The sequence below is a fragment of the Diaporthe citri genome (assembly GCF_014595645.1).
Source record: "Diaporthe citri strain NFHF-8-4 chromosome Unknown scaffold_12, whole genome shotgun sequence".
Lineage (NCBI taxonomy): Eukaryota > Fungi > Ascomycota > Sordariomycetes > Diaporthales > Diaporthaceae > Diaporthe > Diaporthe citri.
The window spans coordinates 17,263-34,826 of NW_025064857.1; the positions used below are offsets into that span (position 1 = coordinate 17,263).

General features: G+C 32.4%; 2 protein-coding genes across 2 annotated transcripts; one reads left to right on the top strand and one right to left on the bottom strand.

Annotated features, from left to right (window-relative positions):
• Positions 1–1,532: 1,532 nt before the first annotated feature.
• On the top strand, positions 1,533–5,146 carry INS49_004356 (uncharacterized protein; the record flags this gene model as incomplete). Its single annotated transcript, XM_043165145.1, has 6 exons — positions 1,533–2,831; positions 2,897–3,196; positions 3,251–3,497; positions 3,715–3,873; positions 3,964–4,215; positions 4,305–5,146. 6 exons carry the CDS (start codon positions 1,533–1,535, stop codon positions 5,144–5,146), a joined length of 3,099 nt encoding a protein of 1,032 aa, XP_043017860.1.
• A 1,728-nt stretch (positions 5,147–6,874) lies between these two features.
• Positions 6,875–7,754, bottom strand: INS49_004357 (uncharacterized protein; the record flags this gene model as incomplete). The annotated part of the gene is made up of 2 exons (XM_043165146.1): positions 6,875–7,233; positions 7,328–7,754. The coding sequence occupies 2 exons, from the start codon at positions 7,752–7,754 to the stop codon at positions 6,875–6,877; spliced, it is 786 nt and encodes a 261-aa protein (XP_043017861.1).
• Between the last annotated feature and the right edge of the window lie 9,810 nt (positions 7,755–17,564).

A 17,564-nucleotide genomic window follows, 5' to 3' on the forward strand; every position in this document is an offset into this window, starting at 1 on the left:
GTGGAACTATAGAGGTTCTTTGAATATAGAGCGTTTCTAACACAATTTTCCATCTCTTTCGAGTTACTCAAACCTGAATTGGCGGCAGGAGAAAAGGAAAGAGAATAGGGAGATCGGGTATCAATGTGTTGATGATAGGGAAGATCGTTTTCAAGACTCTGCAAAGCCAGAGGCTAGATTGCTTAAGCGTTTTTTTCCGGTGAACACTTCAGATCTCGGTTCAGCACATGAGTGGTTACACACATGCGGCTATCATTAAATTGCTTCGGAATCCTTCTTGCTACCTATGTCGTCTCTGCGCTTATTACTGCTGCCCCCGTGAAACTGAGCCGCTAGGAGGCTAACGTACGCGAGAGAATTCAGTGATTTTTCTTTATAAGGCCGCCACAACCTCTTTTCACAGTATTGTGTTATCTAAGTTTATGGGAAACCGAGGTGGCGTTATAGATTTCAAGAATGAAGACTCTACAAGAAGCTTTACAACGAGAACTGGGTGGGGACAAGAGCAATTCAGATAGGGATAAGCTGAAACGAAGTTGAGACAACTAATGATCAATCATTTCAAACCGAAAGATACTTATGTGAGTGCTGGTCTACTCTACCTCACAATGCTTAATGACGAACAAATCTATCCTGAGCTCGCCACCCCCGTTGCAATTTTTGCCCTGTGGCGGATTCGTCATGGCAGGCTGGATGGAGCCCTGGTCCAGCTGTTTGTGTGGCGAGAGGCCTCCTGGTAAGGATGAGCTCATTTGGTGTCATCGAAAAGCTACCTGTCGGTGTATATGTAATCAGACAGCCGGGCGTGGTGATGCAATTCGCGTGTCTGCCGGCAACATCACCGTTGCACACCTGACATGGCAGCTTAAGAAACACGCGTGTCGGGCGAGCCGTTCTCGCCAGAAATTGGGGCATCAGTCGGCGGTCGAATCAAGAAGCGTTATGCGAATAAGTAGCATGTCATCTGGGGGGAATGAGTAAGGACGGGCATGTGGCAGCAAGGTCAGGGATGAAAAGGGGTAGACCGAGAGGGAATTGGATCACCAATGAAGCATTCTACTTGAATGAGAACCTTGTAATTATGACAAAGCATCTGATGCGAGTTGCTGTGATATTTGCAGAGCATCTTGCAGGCCCAAACACATCTACGCAATTGTAAATAAATGGATCAGATAGGCGAAACACACTTTCCATGGGCGCCAGACTTCATGGCGGTGTGTGCACGGTGTGTGCACGCAATCCGCCTTTCAAAATCACCTTTGACGCGTCTTTCTTTGTATTCTGTGGTTCGTGACCCCGGCTCGAAACATACCCACAGTTACTCCTGAATCCCTCCCCGGTGGGGCTACCAGACAATTGCACATTGCTCATTCATGCAGGGATTTCCATTTTCATTCTCCGTCTTCCCTGCGGGCATGTGCGCCCAGCCAGGAATGCAATAATTGAGTTTGAGTTTGCCGTCTGTCCACCCGGGCAGGGTTATCTGGTTTACGCTGAAAAGTTTTAGTTACTCAAGACCGGCGCCCGCGACCATGGTGACCAACAAATCGAGCCAAGTCAGCAGTGCCAGCACCGTCAGCACGCAGACGTCACAGATCCATCGCGATCTCCTTGCGGCTTCCGCCAAGGGCAACGAGGAAAAGGTTCGCTCTGTTCTCAAGGAGGGTTCGCCATGGAGTTCCTCGAAAGACCAAGCCGCCCTGCGCAAGGCCCTGCAGAAGGCCTCGGCTCGCGACAACCTCAACATCATTGACCTTCTGCTGAGAAAAGGTGCCGAAGTCGACGCTCAGACTGAGGATGAGTTTCCTGCCCTGTTTCGCGCGGCCCAGACAGGCCAGACGGCGGTACTGGTCGAGCTATTATCTCAGCGACCAGATCTGGAAGCGCGCGACCGAAGCGGGCAGACTCCCCTGTTCGTTGCGAGCGTCAAGGGCTATGCAAACATCGTCGAGTTGCTCCTCGCCAGAGGCGCCGTTGTGGATGCATTAGACAAGGACGCACGCACCCCTTTACTGGCCTTGGCCGCCGACAAGTCGAGCGCCTCAGCGTGGAACACCGGCGCCAGCGAGGTTGTCCGCTTGCTCGTCAGCCACGGCTCCAATGTGAATTTCAAGGACAAGATTGGCCGAACTCCTCTCCTGTGGGCGGCCACGAACGGACACTACGATCTGGTCAAAACACTTTTGGAGACGGGCGCAGATGTCTCCGCGGTCAACAACAGAGGCCGCACAGCGCTCCACTTGGCCGTGGATAGCACCGACACGACGCACATCGAAGAGATCATGAAGATTCTGCTCCAGTACCAGGCCGATGCGCGCGCCATCAGCGATGGTGGATGGACACCACTTCACAATGCTGCCCAGAAAGGTCTAACATGCGTGGTCGAGAGGCTGCTGGAAGCCGGAGCTTCAATCAATGCCAGGCTCTCCAACGGCATGACAGCTCTACACTGGGCCGCCTTCAATGGATTCGAGGATGTGGTGAATGTCCTGATTTCCGAAGAAGAAGCAGACCTGGGCATCAAGGACGGATTCGGTCGAGCACCATGGCTCTGCGCTGCCGAGCATGGGCACTACGAGCTCATCGAGTTACTCTCTCCGGTGCGAAACAGCCACAGGCTGCCTCGTGTGGTGCAAGACGCCTGCAAAGCATTTACGGCCACTGTGGTGGAGTTCAAGGAGTTCGGCGAGAAACAGCGCAAATTCAAGCATTCTGTGTACGATGTCCTCTACGGATGGAACCAGAAGAACGAACGACCCAAGGTTCCGGTTTGGACGAGCTCAGCCGGTGTTCAGAATGACTTCAAATGGATCCATCTTCCTACCAACAATGTACGCTGCCATGACCCTGTCTCAACCAACGGCTTGCTTTTCAGAAGCTTACTTATATCTCACAGATTGCCTGGGTCGAGACGCTCCTGATCAAATGGTTCATCGAGTCCGGCTGTCGGGACCTCGAAGGCTATAAGGCTCTAACAAAGTGTCTCGAGCAAGAACACCGCGGTCCACTGCCGCATGGAAACTTCATGAGGCCTTACTGCCAACGCATTTCATCCCTGCATCCTAGCGAAGAGCCGGGCCTTGAACCGGACCTGCTGGACATCCGCCCGTCTCCGGTTCGCCGGAGCGAGAGCAACCTGTCACAAATGACCATCACCCAGAGGGTTCCTGGAGGAGATGGGAAAATAGTGCTCTTTGTATGTATCATTGAGTGGCATACTAAAACCATTACTAATACGGTCTGTGTGCAGATGCCGTACCTTCATTACGAGACTGATGAAGGGAGGCAGAAAATGACGGACGCAATGAAGCTTGTGGGGGCTGCAGATGAAACTTCGTCCATCAGTTCCTCGCCAAACTTGTTGCTACTCCAGGCTTACTTGCACGGCAAGACAAAGATCCATCCGCGAAGGACTCTAGACCAATTCTTCTACCATGGCCTGGATACAAGTGCAAGAGATAGGGATCAGGTCGTGTACCGATATTGTGAAAGCCAAGGTCAGTTGACTTGTCCGCAAACTGTTGGGCGCTGTGTCCTCAATCACACTGTCCCGCAATTTACATCCCCACTCGAATCCAAACGACATAAAGAAACTCATACGTAGCAGGGCGTCAGCGAAAGATCTTTATGGTGGATCAACTTTGGCTTTTCGTACTTAGCAAAGGTTCGTCGGCTCATACGGCATCAGAAGCAGCCCAATGCTAACGCTGTTAGATCTTGTCGTGACGTGCTTCCCAGGACGTTGGGAGCACCAAACCAGAGACCCTCTCAATGTCTTGGACGGTATCATGGAGGAAATGAATGCCAAGACCCGCCCGGCCGTACGATCAGCCTATGACCTCGCCATTCTGATCTCATCCCGATGCTCTGGAAGTAAGTGCAGCTAAACACCTGCTTTATCTTTTCGTGTGTCATGCGAAACCCGCCCCTGGGGTGTGATTCTAACAGCTCGCCTCAATACAGTGTTCTCACGGCACAGGTCGGACGATCAGAACTACCAGTTTCTTGACATGTTTGAAAGCTCCGTAGGTCGAGTTACCGAGGAACTGACACAACTGTTCCACAACTTTGAAGAAGCATCCACCCAGTCTAGTCAATGGCTGCGCCCCAAGCGACGACACAAGCTCCTCAAGCGCTCGAAGGATAGCCACGAATCGTTCGATCCATTATTAGACATTAGAGCCGAAACCTCGCTTCTCACTGAAGTAAGGGACAGTAAGTAATTTCCAGAGCATTGTTCACGCCTTACTCGCGGTGGTAAATTCTTGGCTGAGTCTCTCGATAGCTAACTCCAAGCACTGCAGTCCGTGACGAGCTAAATATCCTCACAATGGTCATCAATTCACAGCTCTTCACCCTGGGAGACTTCCGAAGTTGCTTGATCGACGAGCTCAGCAACGACCGATACGGCCCCAGCAAAAAGGTCTCGAGCTTCGTCATGGACATTCGCAAGCGAATGTTGGACCAGGAGCGCAGGCTCAAAGTGCACAAGCGCGATATTGACGCAATGGACGAGCAGTCCGAGAGACTTTACAAAAGTCTGAGAGATCTCCTAGACCTCAAGCAGAAGCACTCCAATGCTCTAGAGGCTCGCTTCTCCAGCGAGCAGGCGCTCGCTGCAGCAAGAGAGGGCCAGACCATCATGGTATTTACCATCGTGACCATTATCTTCATGCCTATGTCTTTCATCGCCGCATACTTCGGAATCAGCATGGACAGCTTTGGTGACAACCTGCCTGACTCGTACGTGAACACTTGGACCTTTGGCGGGGGGTTGGCCATCTCAGTCCTGTTCATCCTCATGGCTTTCACTGTAGTGGACATCACCAAAGCTGTTGAAGCATTCTATTCTTTTACAAAACGACGTTTCAACACGAATGCGTCGCCGCCTCAAGAAGCACTAGAGACACAGCCGCTATACCGGACCATCACTCCAGCAAAGGGCGGCAGTAATCAGACCGTCGTATACAGCGGGGAGATGGATGAGGGTGGAAGCCCGGGGAAGATGTACCGGGAGTATTCGAAGGCATCAGGAGTGAGTGTGATGACGAGAACCTTGTCGCATATCTCCAGTTGGCAGGGCACCCCAAAGGAGGATGTTGAGAAACAGGCTGCAAGAGGAAGAGGAGCATACCTTTATCCGTGAATATGTTTGTGTCAGTCTATGGCGGCCTTGATACATATTGGTATTGTTTAATGATTGGAAGGGTGTCTTCACAGTACGAAAACTCGGATTAAATGATCGGCACTCATCATAATTATTTCAATGCTTGCTTGATTAAACTCCCCACCGCTATCAATACAAACCCAAACTGGATAAACCACTGGTAATATATGAAAAGGTCTCTATAGCTCACCTCTGAGTCTTTGACAATGTGCCTATCACGATGCTGCAATTGTGCTCGTTGTCTGCTGTCTTTCCATGCTCCCTCATTCACCGTGATCTTCGAGCAAGTCCATCATGTACCGACTTTGAAGGGACCACTCGCCTAACTGCGAAGATTGCATATTTGCTGCTTCTCCTGAGTGGTTTGCAATCACTTCTCCGACTTGCCCGCTATCTATGGCGAGACTGGCATTCGCTCGGGGGGAGGAAGGGTCGTAAACGTTTGGAAGGGCGGTTCCGTCAGCAACGCCTGTCGGATTACCTGTGACGGTGGATGTGTAAGGCTGGAACATAAAGTGATCCAGCGTAGTCAAGGCTTAGAGGTTCTGCCAGTTTATAGGGACGGTTGTGGGCGCCGTTTCTTGGTAAATCTGTTCGAAGGACACAGCGTTGGCCGTCGGCGTCGCTCGGGTTTTCAAGTCAACGTACTGGCAGGCAGCGGTATGGAGGGGCTTCAACGTTTTCAAAAGCCGAGATGCACTAAAGTAGACTGATTTTGGCGCGCTTCCAGGGAGGCTAGAAGTGAGCCCAGCGCTTCCAGCTCAATTGTATTTACCGTCCAGATCGCGGTGGAAAGCAGGACGAAAAAAGGCACGAAGGTAGACGATAACAATGTCCTGTGTGAAATAGGTGTCAGTTTACCGAGGATACCCATAAGTACGAAGAAACCGACCAATCTATGTACATGTCGAAGAGATGTATGCCATGGTAGTCGATCAAAGATATGCTCTTGTTATGCTCTGCGAGTGCCTCTCGGGCTGTGTTGATACACTCGCGGTAGAATGGTTCATTGTCTCTAGTGGGAGACATTCCGCGGTAGATTAAGCACATGGGAGAGAGAGGTTCGAGACCTTTTCGCACTGTGTGAGAACGTCGTCCAACTTATCTCCCACTACGCGGCGCCTTTCCCGCAGAAACTCTGTCTGTAACGATCAGTTAGCGGCTTCGACCAGTGACAGTGTGTAACAAGAGGTGGGTGACTATTTGGAGCATCTGAACATGCCTCAGAAATACTTGAGTCATTAATAATGTCTTTCATGTCGGCTATCAGTCGCCTTGACTTGGACATTGATGCAGTGCGTCCGGACTGTAGATCTCGTCATACACTCTGCCCTCAATTTGTGAAATTCGCAGCCACTTTGGTGAGAGAACACCAAGGGAGCCTCCCATTTGGTACACCATACGGACATGCTTCAGGGGTATTGTGATATCATGGTCGCGCAGTGTTGACGATCGACCCAGTTGCAGGGAGAGGTTTTTCTCGAAGATGAACATGGGCCAAAACAATTTCACCTTTTGACGAGTCTCGGGATTGAAGTCTTGCTCTTGTTTGGAGGCTACGCGATGCAAGCCCATGGTCTGGCTCATCCGGGATGCTGTGCTGATGTAGGTCCATGCCATGGTTGCTTTGCATTGACTAATGCAATATTCCGTCTGCGGTTGTACTGGCGTCTCAGCTTCGGTACAGTTTAGAGAAGGGCGATACTATCAAATCATGTCCTTGGATATGGACCGCACGAACAGCACTGGAGGCAGATGTGCACTTACAGCCATAGTCAGGGCGAGGACATGATCCATGTTCGCGGGTAGATGGAATGGCAGCTGCGCGAGGACCACGTCGGCGTGCTCGCGGCATCCTTGTGCTTCAGCAGCGCAACTCGATTTGATCGCGGGATCCATGGCAAAATGACTGCATTGTGTAAACAGCCAGTGAAGACCAATATACGTGATGATCAACTCCGCCGGGGATGGTCGCGTGTCTGTCGAGTCAGCACTGAGCAACTGCTCGGTAACTTGGCCGACTGATTCAAACTCCATGGACCAGAAGAACCTCATCACTGGGTTCTCTGTGCTCACATCAGTGTTTGTTTCATGCCACCCCAATAGATTGCGGCTTAAGCAGGAGTCAGGGTAAGATGAGCAACAAAGAGTACGACTGACCTTTCAACATGCGCAGACAATTTAGCGTCAGTTGCACCGGGGGCAAGGATGGTCGCCGAGGTTCCGAAGCAGGTGTTGGACCGTTGTTACCCATGTTGTCAGCGTCATTGGCTGATGCCGACATATTGGCGTGCTGCATGTTTCGTATCATCGAGGCCAATTCACCGCATCGTGACATGGACAAGTCTGTTGTCACTGCACCCTCCAACACCCGTGCCGTGAAATTCGCATGTGCAGCTAGGGACGAGTCGCCCTCATATTCCGTCTCTTGTCCCCGCGAAATGTCTTCTATTCCATGGCTTCGAAACTGCACCGAGTTTTGAGGGGAGGAACCATCGCCTCTGGGGTGGTCCACCAGCGTTTCCACCGTGGTTGGTATTGTTGTCGGCTTATCGACCGGACTGGGACGGTTTCCCTCTTCCAACATGGTGCACAGCTCATGAAGCTTGTTGGAAATGTCGTCGATTTTATCTTCCCTGCTTGCCCCTCAGCATGGGTGACAACCATCATTCGGCCTCAGAGACCCACAGCTGACCCAGCGGGGCAGACCGGCGGTCTTGTTTTGGTCTCGCTTTGTATCCCATCGCATATGTGCACTGTGAACCTGTTCGACAGCACCTCGAACAAGGCGATTGACGATCGCAGCCGACCTGGTGATCAAGAAGTCAGCTCTCGCAACTTCGACACGTTCCGAAAGTGGTTCAGGAATACCTTTCGCAGGCGGCAGCTATCACACTGGAGCGAGCATTTGTTCCATGTTAGCCGTGCGTTTTGTGAAGGTGGGACTGCGCACCCGTCCACGATGTCATTGATAACGGATATCCAATATCCACACGTTTGCAGAGCGATTTCGTGTCTTCCGTTGTCGGAAAATGCAAATGAGACTGTGATGGGGGCACTGACAGACAGCTCATTTTTGAGGACTAGAGGGCTTGGCATGTTTCGGGTATAAGAACACGTCTCATGCCCTCTCTTAAGGGCTTGCCTTTTTAAATAACTAACTTAAATACACTCTTTTAACCCATTAATTTAATAATTATAAGCTTAATTTACCAATTTCCCTCTTTTTTTATAATTATTATTAAAATAATCCTTTTATTTAATTATTATATATAATTTTTTTATATCTTTTTATATTTTTATATTTAAATATAAAGTTTATAAGATTAACTTAATCTTTATATTATTATTATTATAATAAATTTATAAATATTCTTTTTAATATTAATATTTAAAGTAATTATTATTAATAAAAATTAATATTATATTAAAAATTATAAGGATTTTTATATTTTATAAAAAGCTGCTTAAAATTTTAAATAAAGCTTAAAATTAAATGCTTTATTATTTATTATTATATATAATAAAGCTTTTAAAAATTAATTTTAAAAGTAAAACAAAATATACTTTAAAGGTAACTTATTAAAATTATTATATAAAGTTTTATAATATATTAAATTAATAAATTAAAATATATAAAATAAAACTTATTTATAATAATTATTTAAATAATTATATAATAAAGTAAGTAATTTATTTAAGCTTTTATAAAAACTTTTTAAAACTTTATAATTTTTATAAAAGTAAATATATAAATAATTATTTAAAATAAGTATTATAAAGTTTTTTATAAACTTAAAATAAAAAATAATAACTTTATTATTTAATTTTAATGCTTTTAAAAAGCAATTTTTAATATAAAGATATATAAATTATAAAACTTCTTTTATATTATAAATATTTAATATTAATAAACTTAAATATATATATAAATTAATAAAATTATAAAAATTAATGTTTTTAAATATTTTTAATTATAATAATTAATTAATTAAATAAAGTAATTTAAAGTATTTATTATAAATAAATAAAATATAAATATAATATTTTAAAAATATAATAATTATTTAATAATTAAATATTTTTTTAAATATATTTTAAATAAAAAAATAAAAAAAAAGTTTTAAAAGTATTTCTTTATTTTTTTAAATAAATATTATTCATAAATTCTTATAAAATTATAAAGCCTTAAATAAAAAGAAATTTATTAAGCCTTTAAAAATAAAAAACCTTAATTTAAAAAGTATTTAAAAATTTATAAGTTAAATTAATTATATAAATAATCTTTTTTTATTTAAATTTAATTAAAAGATTAAGCTATATAGTATATTAATTATATATTTAACTTTTCTTTATAAAAAACATAAGTTTAAACTTTATTATAACTAATAAAACCTTTTTTTAAAATTCTTTTCTTAATTATTTAAGGCCTTATTTAACTCTTTTTAATTAATAAAGCATAAAGATAAAAAAGCTTTATTAATATTAATAAATAATAAGCCTTTAAAGTATGCCTTAAACCTTAAAAACCTTAAGTTAATAATATTTAAATTATTAAATACCTTATTATAAAACTTTATTATAAAAAGTTAATAAAATAAACTAATAAATAAGCTTTATATAAATAAAAATAACTTAAATTATTTAAATTATTATACTTTTCTTAATAAAAAAAATAAATTTTATATTAAAGCATTATAAAATAAAAAAATATTAATATAATAAATAGCTTTTAATATACTTTAAATAAAGAAGATACTTAAGCGTAGTTTATTAAAGCTTTAACTTACTCTTAATAAAGTAATAATAAAAAAGTTTTTTAAAGAAAATTGCAATATTTTAATCTTTTTAACTTTAATAAAAGTTTTTTTAAAATAAATTTATAATAAAGGAATGGCTTATATACTTATTATATATAATTAAAGTATATATTATAAAATATTATTATATTATTATTTTTAATTTATAAGCTATTAATTAAAATATTAAAATTTTATAATTATAATTAAACGCCTTATTAAAATTTATAATATTAATTATTATATTTAAAGATAATAAAGATAAAAATTCCTTTATTATAAATAAGGAAATTAAAAGTATATTAAAAATTAAAGGGCTTAATATATTTTAAGTATAAAAATATATATTATACCCTTTCTCAAAAGCTTGCATTTTTAAATAATTAACTTAAATATACTCTTTTAACCCCTTAATTTTATACTTATGGCGCATATATCCAGCATGCTTTTAAGGATTAATAAAGCTATTAAATCCAATTAATAATAAATATATCGTAGTTAAACGGTCCTATGGTAAATTTATTATTAATTTACCAGGGAATAATAATTTACTAGTAATTTATTATAAATTTATAATAAATGCCTAAGGCATTAAGATTTATAAATAAAAATCAGCCCTTACCGTTTATTAACTTAAAAATAAAAAAAAATAATTAAGTAATTATTATATTAATTATTAAAATTAATTATATTTATAAGGATTTTATTATAAGATATGTATAAAATTTAATAATTAAGAGTTTTATTACCTTTATTAATTAAGAATTATAGCTAATAACTTAAATATTAAGACCCTTACGTTCTTTTTAATAAAAGCAATTAATTAAAATAATTAAAACTATAAATTTAAATTATAAGTTATTATATATTAATTTAAATTGCATATTTATAAAAAGATATCGCTCCTTTTTATACTTAAAATGCTAAATATATATTATAAGAAATATATAAAGAAATTATATATATAGTAAAATATTTAATTATAAATAATATAAGGCAAGAAAGAAAATAAAGAAATTATTTAAGAAAAAGAATAAGGCGCTTAAATAATAAGCAATTTAATTAAAAATAAAGTTAAACTCTTTAATTAAGACTTAATTTAATTTAAATAATTTAAAGTAATTTAAGAAAAATAATAAAAAAGAGTAAATAAGTTTACTTAATAAATATTTTAAATAATATTAAAAACTTATAAGGTAATATATTATTAATTTAAGGATTTATTATAAAAGTAATATAAAAATCTTTAAAAATAATGCGCTTAAATTATAAAAAATAAAATAAAATAACTTTACTAAGTATATAAGAAAGTTCTTTGCTTATTAAGATTAGCTAAAAATGCTTATATATAAATTAATTAATAAAAAAAGATAATATTTAAAGGGATTAAGAAAAACCTTTTAAAAACTTAAAATATTATAATATTGTTTTTAAACTTTTTATAAGTAATTAAAGGAATTATATTTATATAAGCAACTTTTTATAAATAAATATAAAAATAAGTAAAAGTAAATAAAAGCTTTAAATATTATAAAATAAAATAGGATTTTTGCTAAGAGTTAAAGAGCTATTATAATTTATAAAAGAATAAAATTATAAAAAAGCCTTTATAACTATTTATAATAGCTTAAATAGCTATAATAATAAAAATAAGGATATTTATATTATTAAAGATTTAAAAGCCTTATAATAAGGTATAAATAAATTTTATAAGAAGAAATATAAATAAGCTTCTTTAGGAAAATCCTTAAAGATAAAGTAATATGCTATATATAAATACCTTTATACCTTTATTAAATGCTTTTATATATTTTTTAAAAAGGCTTATAAAAATTAAAAGTTAAATAAGAAAATTTAATAAATAATATAATATATACTTAATAATAAAGTTAACTTTTAAGCTAAAGTTTAAATTTTTTATAAGTTAAAATTTAAATTTAAGTTTTAAATTTTAAAGCTAATTAAAAAAAAGTTAATATAAGAAGTTAATAATTAATTATTAAAGTATTATATAATAAGTATTAAGGTTAAGAAAGCTTTTATTATAAATATTATAAGAAAATACTTTTTAAAGTACTTAATAATATTAAACTTAATAAATATAATTTTAATTATTAATAATAATTAATAGCTAATAAATTTATAATTAATTATTTATAATAATTATATTTTTATAAGTAATTATTAATTATTAATTATTATATATAAAATAATATTAATAAAAATTAATAATTTTATTTTATATTTTAAAAACGTTGCCTTATATTTATAAATCTTAACTACCCTTATTTTTTTAAAATAACTTTAAAGAATAAGCATATTTTAAAATAATAAATATAAATTAATTACTTTTTAATAATATAATAAAATAATTCTTTATTAACTTATAAATATTTATAATTAATATATTATTAAATATTATTTTAATAAAACCTTAAGCCTTTTTAATATATAAAGAAAGAAATATATAATTTATACTTAAAGAAGATTATTTATAAGCAAAGCTATCTTTTAATATAAAAAACTTAGCTATTTAAAATTAAAAATATTTAAATATTTAATAAATTTATTTTAAGGGATATATATATATAAATTAATTATAATAAAATGCAAAGTATGCGCCCTTATTAAGATTATATAGTATATTTATTAAAAATTAAGGGAAATTTATAAATAAAAAGATAAAAGGATTGCATTAAACTTTTATAATTATAAAAAAGGAATTTATAATTATATATTATAATTCTTGCTTATATATAAAGTCTTTAATTATATATAAAATTATTACCTTATAAATTAAAATAGCAATAGCTTATTTTATATTCTTAAGTCTTTTTATAAAATAATAAAATAATAATATAAAATTAAGATTAAGGTTATTAAATATAATAAGGAAGTTTTTAATTATAAATAAGCTATTAAAAACTTCCTTAAATCTAAGTATATTAAATTAAAGCCTTTAATATTAAATACTTAAATATAAAATAATAATATTAAGTACTTAAAGAGTATAATTAAGGAAAAAATATATATAATATAAATAAATTTAAAGCTATTATACTTATTATAGCTAAAAATTAAAAAAGCAATAATATATTTTAATAATTAAATATTAATATATAATTTATAATAAAAAATACTTTACTTTAAATTTTATAAAATAATTATAATTTATATAAAAAATTTATAATTAAATTTAAAACTAAATTAAGCTTACTTATATATTTTTAAATATAAGGTTTATATTATAATATTTAATGCTTAATTAAAAAAAAAAATATTAATAATTAAAACTATAAATATAAATAGGCTATTTAATTAGCTATTTATTATTAAATATTTATTAAATATAAATTCTTTTTATTAAAAAGATTATTAATATAAAAAATATAATCTTTAATAAATATAAATAATTTAATAAAAATTAAGAAGGATTTAAAAATAAACTTTTTACTATAAATATTAAATATTTTATAAAATAAATAAAAAGCTATATTCTTTATAAATAAAATAAAATATTAAACCTTAAAGAAAAGGATTTCTTTAAAAATAACTCCTTAAAAAATACCTTAAAAGAGAATTAATTTATAATAAATCGTAAAGAAAGTATTAATAAAAAGGTAAAGGCCTTAAAAAGAAATATAAAAAATACTTAAAAAAGGTAATTTATAGCAAATTAATAAAATAATGCTTATATAAATATAAAATTTAAATTACTTTTCATGCCTTTATAAACTCCCTTATTAATACTCTTAGCTTATATTATTTAAATAAAATTAATAAAAAAAATTCCATTTTATAATAAATTTATTATAAATATATTATAATAAATTATATTTATAATTAATATTAAAACTACCTTAATAACAATATTTAATAAAAAGATATTAAATAAGGCATAAATTAAAAAATATTTATATTAAAAGGTAAAATTATAAAGAAATAACCTTTTAAAATTATTATAATAATATAAAAATTTTAAAAACTATCTTTTTAAATATTTATTTAAATAAGTAAAAATTAATTACTTATAAAGTTATAAAGAAATAAAATTATAAATTAAAATTAAGAAAAAAAACCCTTAAGTAATTAAAAAATAAATCCTTAATTATATATAAGTTTATATTTATAAGTTTAATAAATATAAATAATTTAAGAAGTATAAAGCTTAATTAATTATTTAAGGAAATTAATAAGTAAAAGGATAAATATAAAATATTTATATAGCTACTTTAATAAAATAGTTTTTTTATATACTTATAATAATTATAATAAAGTTTAAATTAAAGCTTATATAATATAATATTATAAATACCTTTATATATGCTTTTATTAATTAAAATATATTTATATAAATACCGTATAAATATTAATAAAAAAGAATTATTTTATTACTAAATAAAGCGCTTTATAGCCTTTAAATCTTATTATTATTATAATAAAAAAAATTTATAAAGATATTAGCTTAGTATAAATATAGCTAAGTGCTATATAAGCTATATTATTATATTAAAAACGGTATTTTAATTTTCTTTTATATAAATAATATTATTATTATGTATTAAAAAAATCGTTAAAATTAAATAAATAAGCTAGCAAAGTAATTTTAAAAAAAATATAAGATTATTAAAGGATATTTAATTTAATAATTCCTTAAAATAAAAATTATTTAAAATTATATAAATTAATAAATTTAGCTAGCTTAAATTATATATATTAAGAAAATTATTAAATTAGCTAATAAAATAAATATTTCCTATAAGGTTTTTATAACTTTTAAAAAGTTATTATTATATATTATTATTGCTATAAAAGTTAAAGTTTATTTTTATTAAAAGAAAATTAAGTTATTTTTATTTACTATAATTTTTATATAATTAAATATTACCTTTGCTATATTATAACTTGCTTAATTCTTAATTAATTTAAGTTAAAAACATTATAATATAGCTAATAAAGTGCTATTATATTTTCTTTATATTAAGCATTTTGCCTTAAGCTTTTAAAATTTAACGGAATTTATAATTATTAATAATGTATTTTTCGCTAATAACTTTTTAAATTAAAAGAGCTTATAAGTATTTGCTATAAAGTTATTTAATAAACTTATTAAATAAAAAGTAAATAAGTAAAATATAATTATAACTTTTATTATAAAAGCAAAGCTATTAGCTTTAGCTTAAGCCATAAAAGAAATACTCTTTATAAGCCAACTTTTTATTAAGTTATTTATAAAATTAAATAATAAAACTATTAAAATTAAGTATAATAATATTTAAATAATTAACTTAATAATCTTTAAAATCGCTATACTTAAGATTAAGTTACAATATATGGATATTTATAATTATTAGCTAAAATAAAAGGTTTAAGATAGTAAAATCATAATAAAATATATATTATTAACATAAATAATAGTAAATAAATTAATAAAAGTATTGTTTATTAAAAAATAAAACGGGTTTTTGCATTAGCTTAAATTAAAAAGCATTAAAAATAGCTTATATAAGGGAACTTTAATGAAAAATATAATAATTTAATAGTAGCTAGTAATAGAAAATAAGTAAGGGTTTAGCCTTTTAATTCTTATTAATTTAAGGGGGTATGTTAAATCCAATTAACGGTAAATATATCGTAGTTAAACGATCCTATAATGAATTTACTGTAAATTTACTAAGGAACGGTAATTTACTAATAATTTATTATAAATTCACGGTAAATGCCTAAGGCATTAAGATTTATGGATAAAAACTAGCCCTTATTATTCATTAGCTTAAAAACAGAAAAAAATAATTAAGCAATCATTACGTTAATTATTAGAATTAATTACATTTATAAGGATTCCACTATAAGATATGTGTAGAATTTAACAAAAGCCCATAAACTCCGTGGACTTACCGGGCTCTACTGCGCTAGTCGGCCCGTCCTCCAATATAATCAGCTCCTGCGTCGTTTCCATCTTTAACAGTTATAGGTAGATGGGTTTGCATACACCTTTAGTACGGAAAATGGCGGCGCTATAGTGAAAATTGGTTGTCTTGTGCAGGCCTTGGGCGGGATGAAAAGCTCGGGGAGCTGAAAGTGCGACTGGGAGGGAGCACCCACGATGGTGGCCCATGCTCCCGGGAACTTCTCTCCGAGGTAGGCGAAGAGTAGAGCGAGGGACCAGATGAACTACATTGGGGACCGGAAGCTGGTGCTAGCTACCTTATTTATCCTATAGTGGGTGGATAAAAGTTCCGCTACTTATTAAAACCTTATATAAAATAGCAGGTTTTAAACTATTATAACTTTATTAACGCTTATTAAATTAATTTTATCTTAAAATTTATATTTAATATATAAAAAGAAAAATAATATATATTATTATAACTTTATTATATATTTTATTTAATAAAACGTTTTAAAATATTATTTTCAAAAATAATTAATTTATTAATATAAATAAAAATAAGCATTATAATTATAATAATAATTAATAAATAACTTTTATTAAATTTATTTTATATTTTTATTTTAATAAATTAATATATTTTATTAAAGTTTAATTATTATATTATATTAAAAGTAATAAAATTTAATTAAATTTAAAATATAAGGTATTTATAAAGTTAATTTATTTCTTTAGCTTAAAAATATTTTTTAATAAAAAATCTTTAAGCTAAATAAATACGTTTATAATTTATTTCTTATTTTAATAAATTAATACTATAATATTTAAAGAATTAAACTTTTTAAAATATATTAAAGGATTAAACCTTAAGCTTTTAAAAATAATTATAATTTAAGATAATAAAACCTTTAATTATTAAATTTTAATATAATATATATATATATATTATATAATGCTATTTTCATTATAAATAATAAACTTTTATAAAATTAAATATAATTAATTAAAAGTAAGGTAAGTTAATAAATTTGCGTGCTTAATAGAAGGTGTGGCGGAACTTTTGTCGACCGACTGTAGCGAAGCATGCAAGGTTCGAGCGCAGTTTTGGGGGTCCGAGACATGCTGGTTTGGCATGTATGGGTTAAGCTGGCTATGCTGATCCAGCTAAAGGAGCGCAAGTTTGAGAGATCAGTTAAGGGTTAGCGTAGGGGTATTGCATTTCAACGGACCATCAACATTATCTCTCTCTGCCTTCCCGTTATTTAAAGCCACAAATTGTTAAATGAGTTTCGTCTTTATTTGTGTTGTGTAAATCTTTGCCTATCTGTGACTGCCTGAAAAAAGCACCTGTTTTTATGGTGAGCCTCTTGATAGCCGCTGAAAGAGGATAGCGCTAACTTAGTTGGTGTCCTTGGGTGTGGTATGCCTACCAGGGGGAGGGGGGGTTTCCGTCAACATGGCACCATTATGTTAATGGAATAGCGATATAATAGTAACATGCAATTAAGGTTCTGATATGCTTTTTTTATATATACATTGCATTATTTACACGTTATAAATATGTAGTTATTCCTAACATGCTATGATATAATGTTAACCCTTGATATAAGGGTAAAAAAAAACCCTTTTTTTTCCTTATCCCTAACCCAATTACTTATTTAATTTTTACTAACTTAACTATTTATTATGGAAGTATTTATGAAAT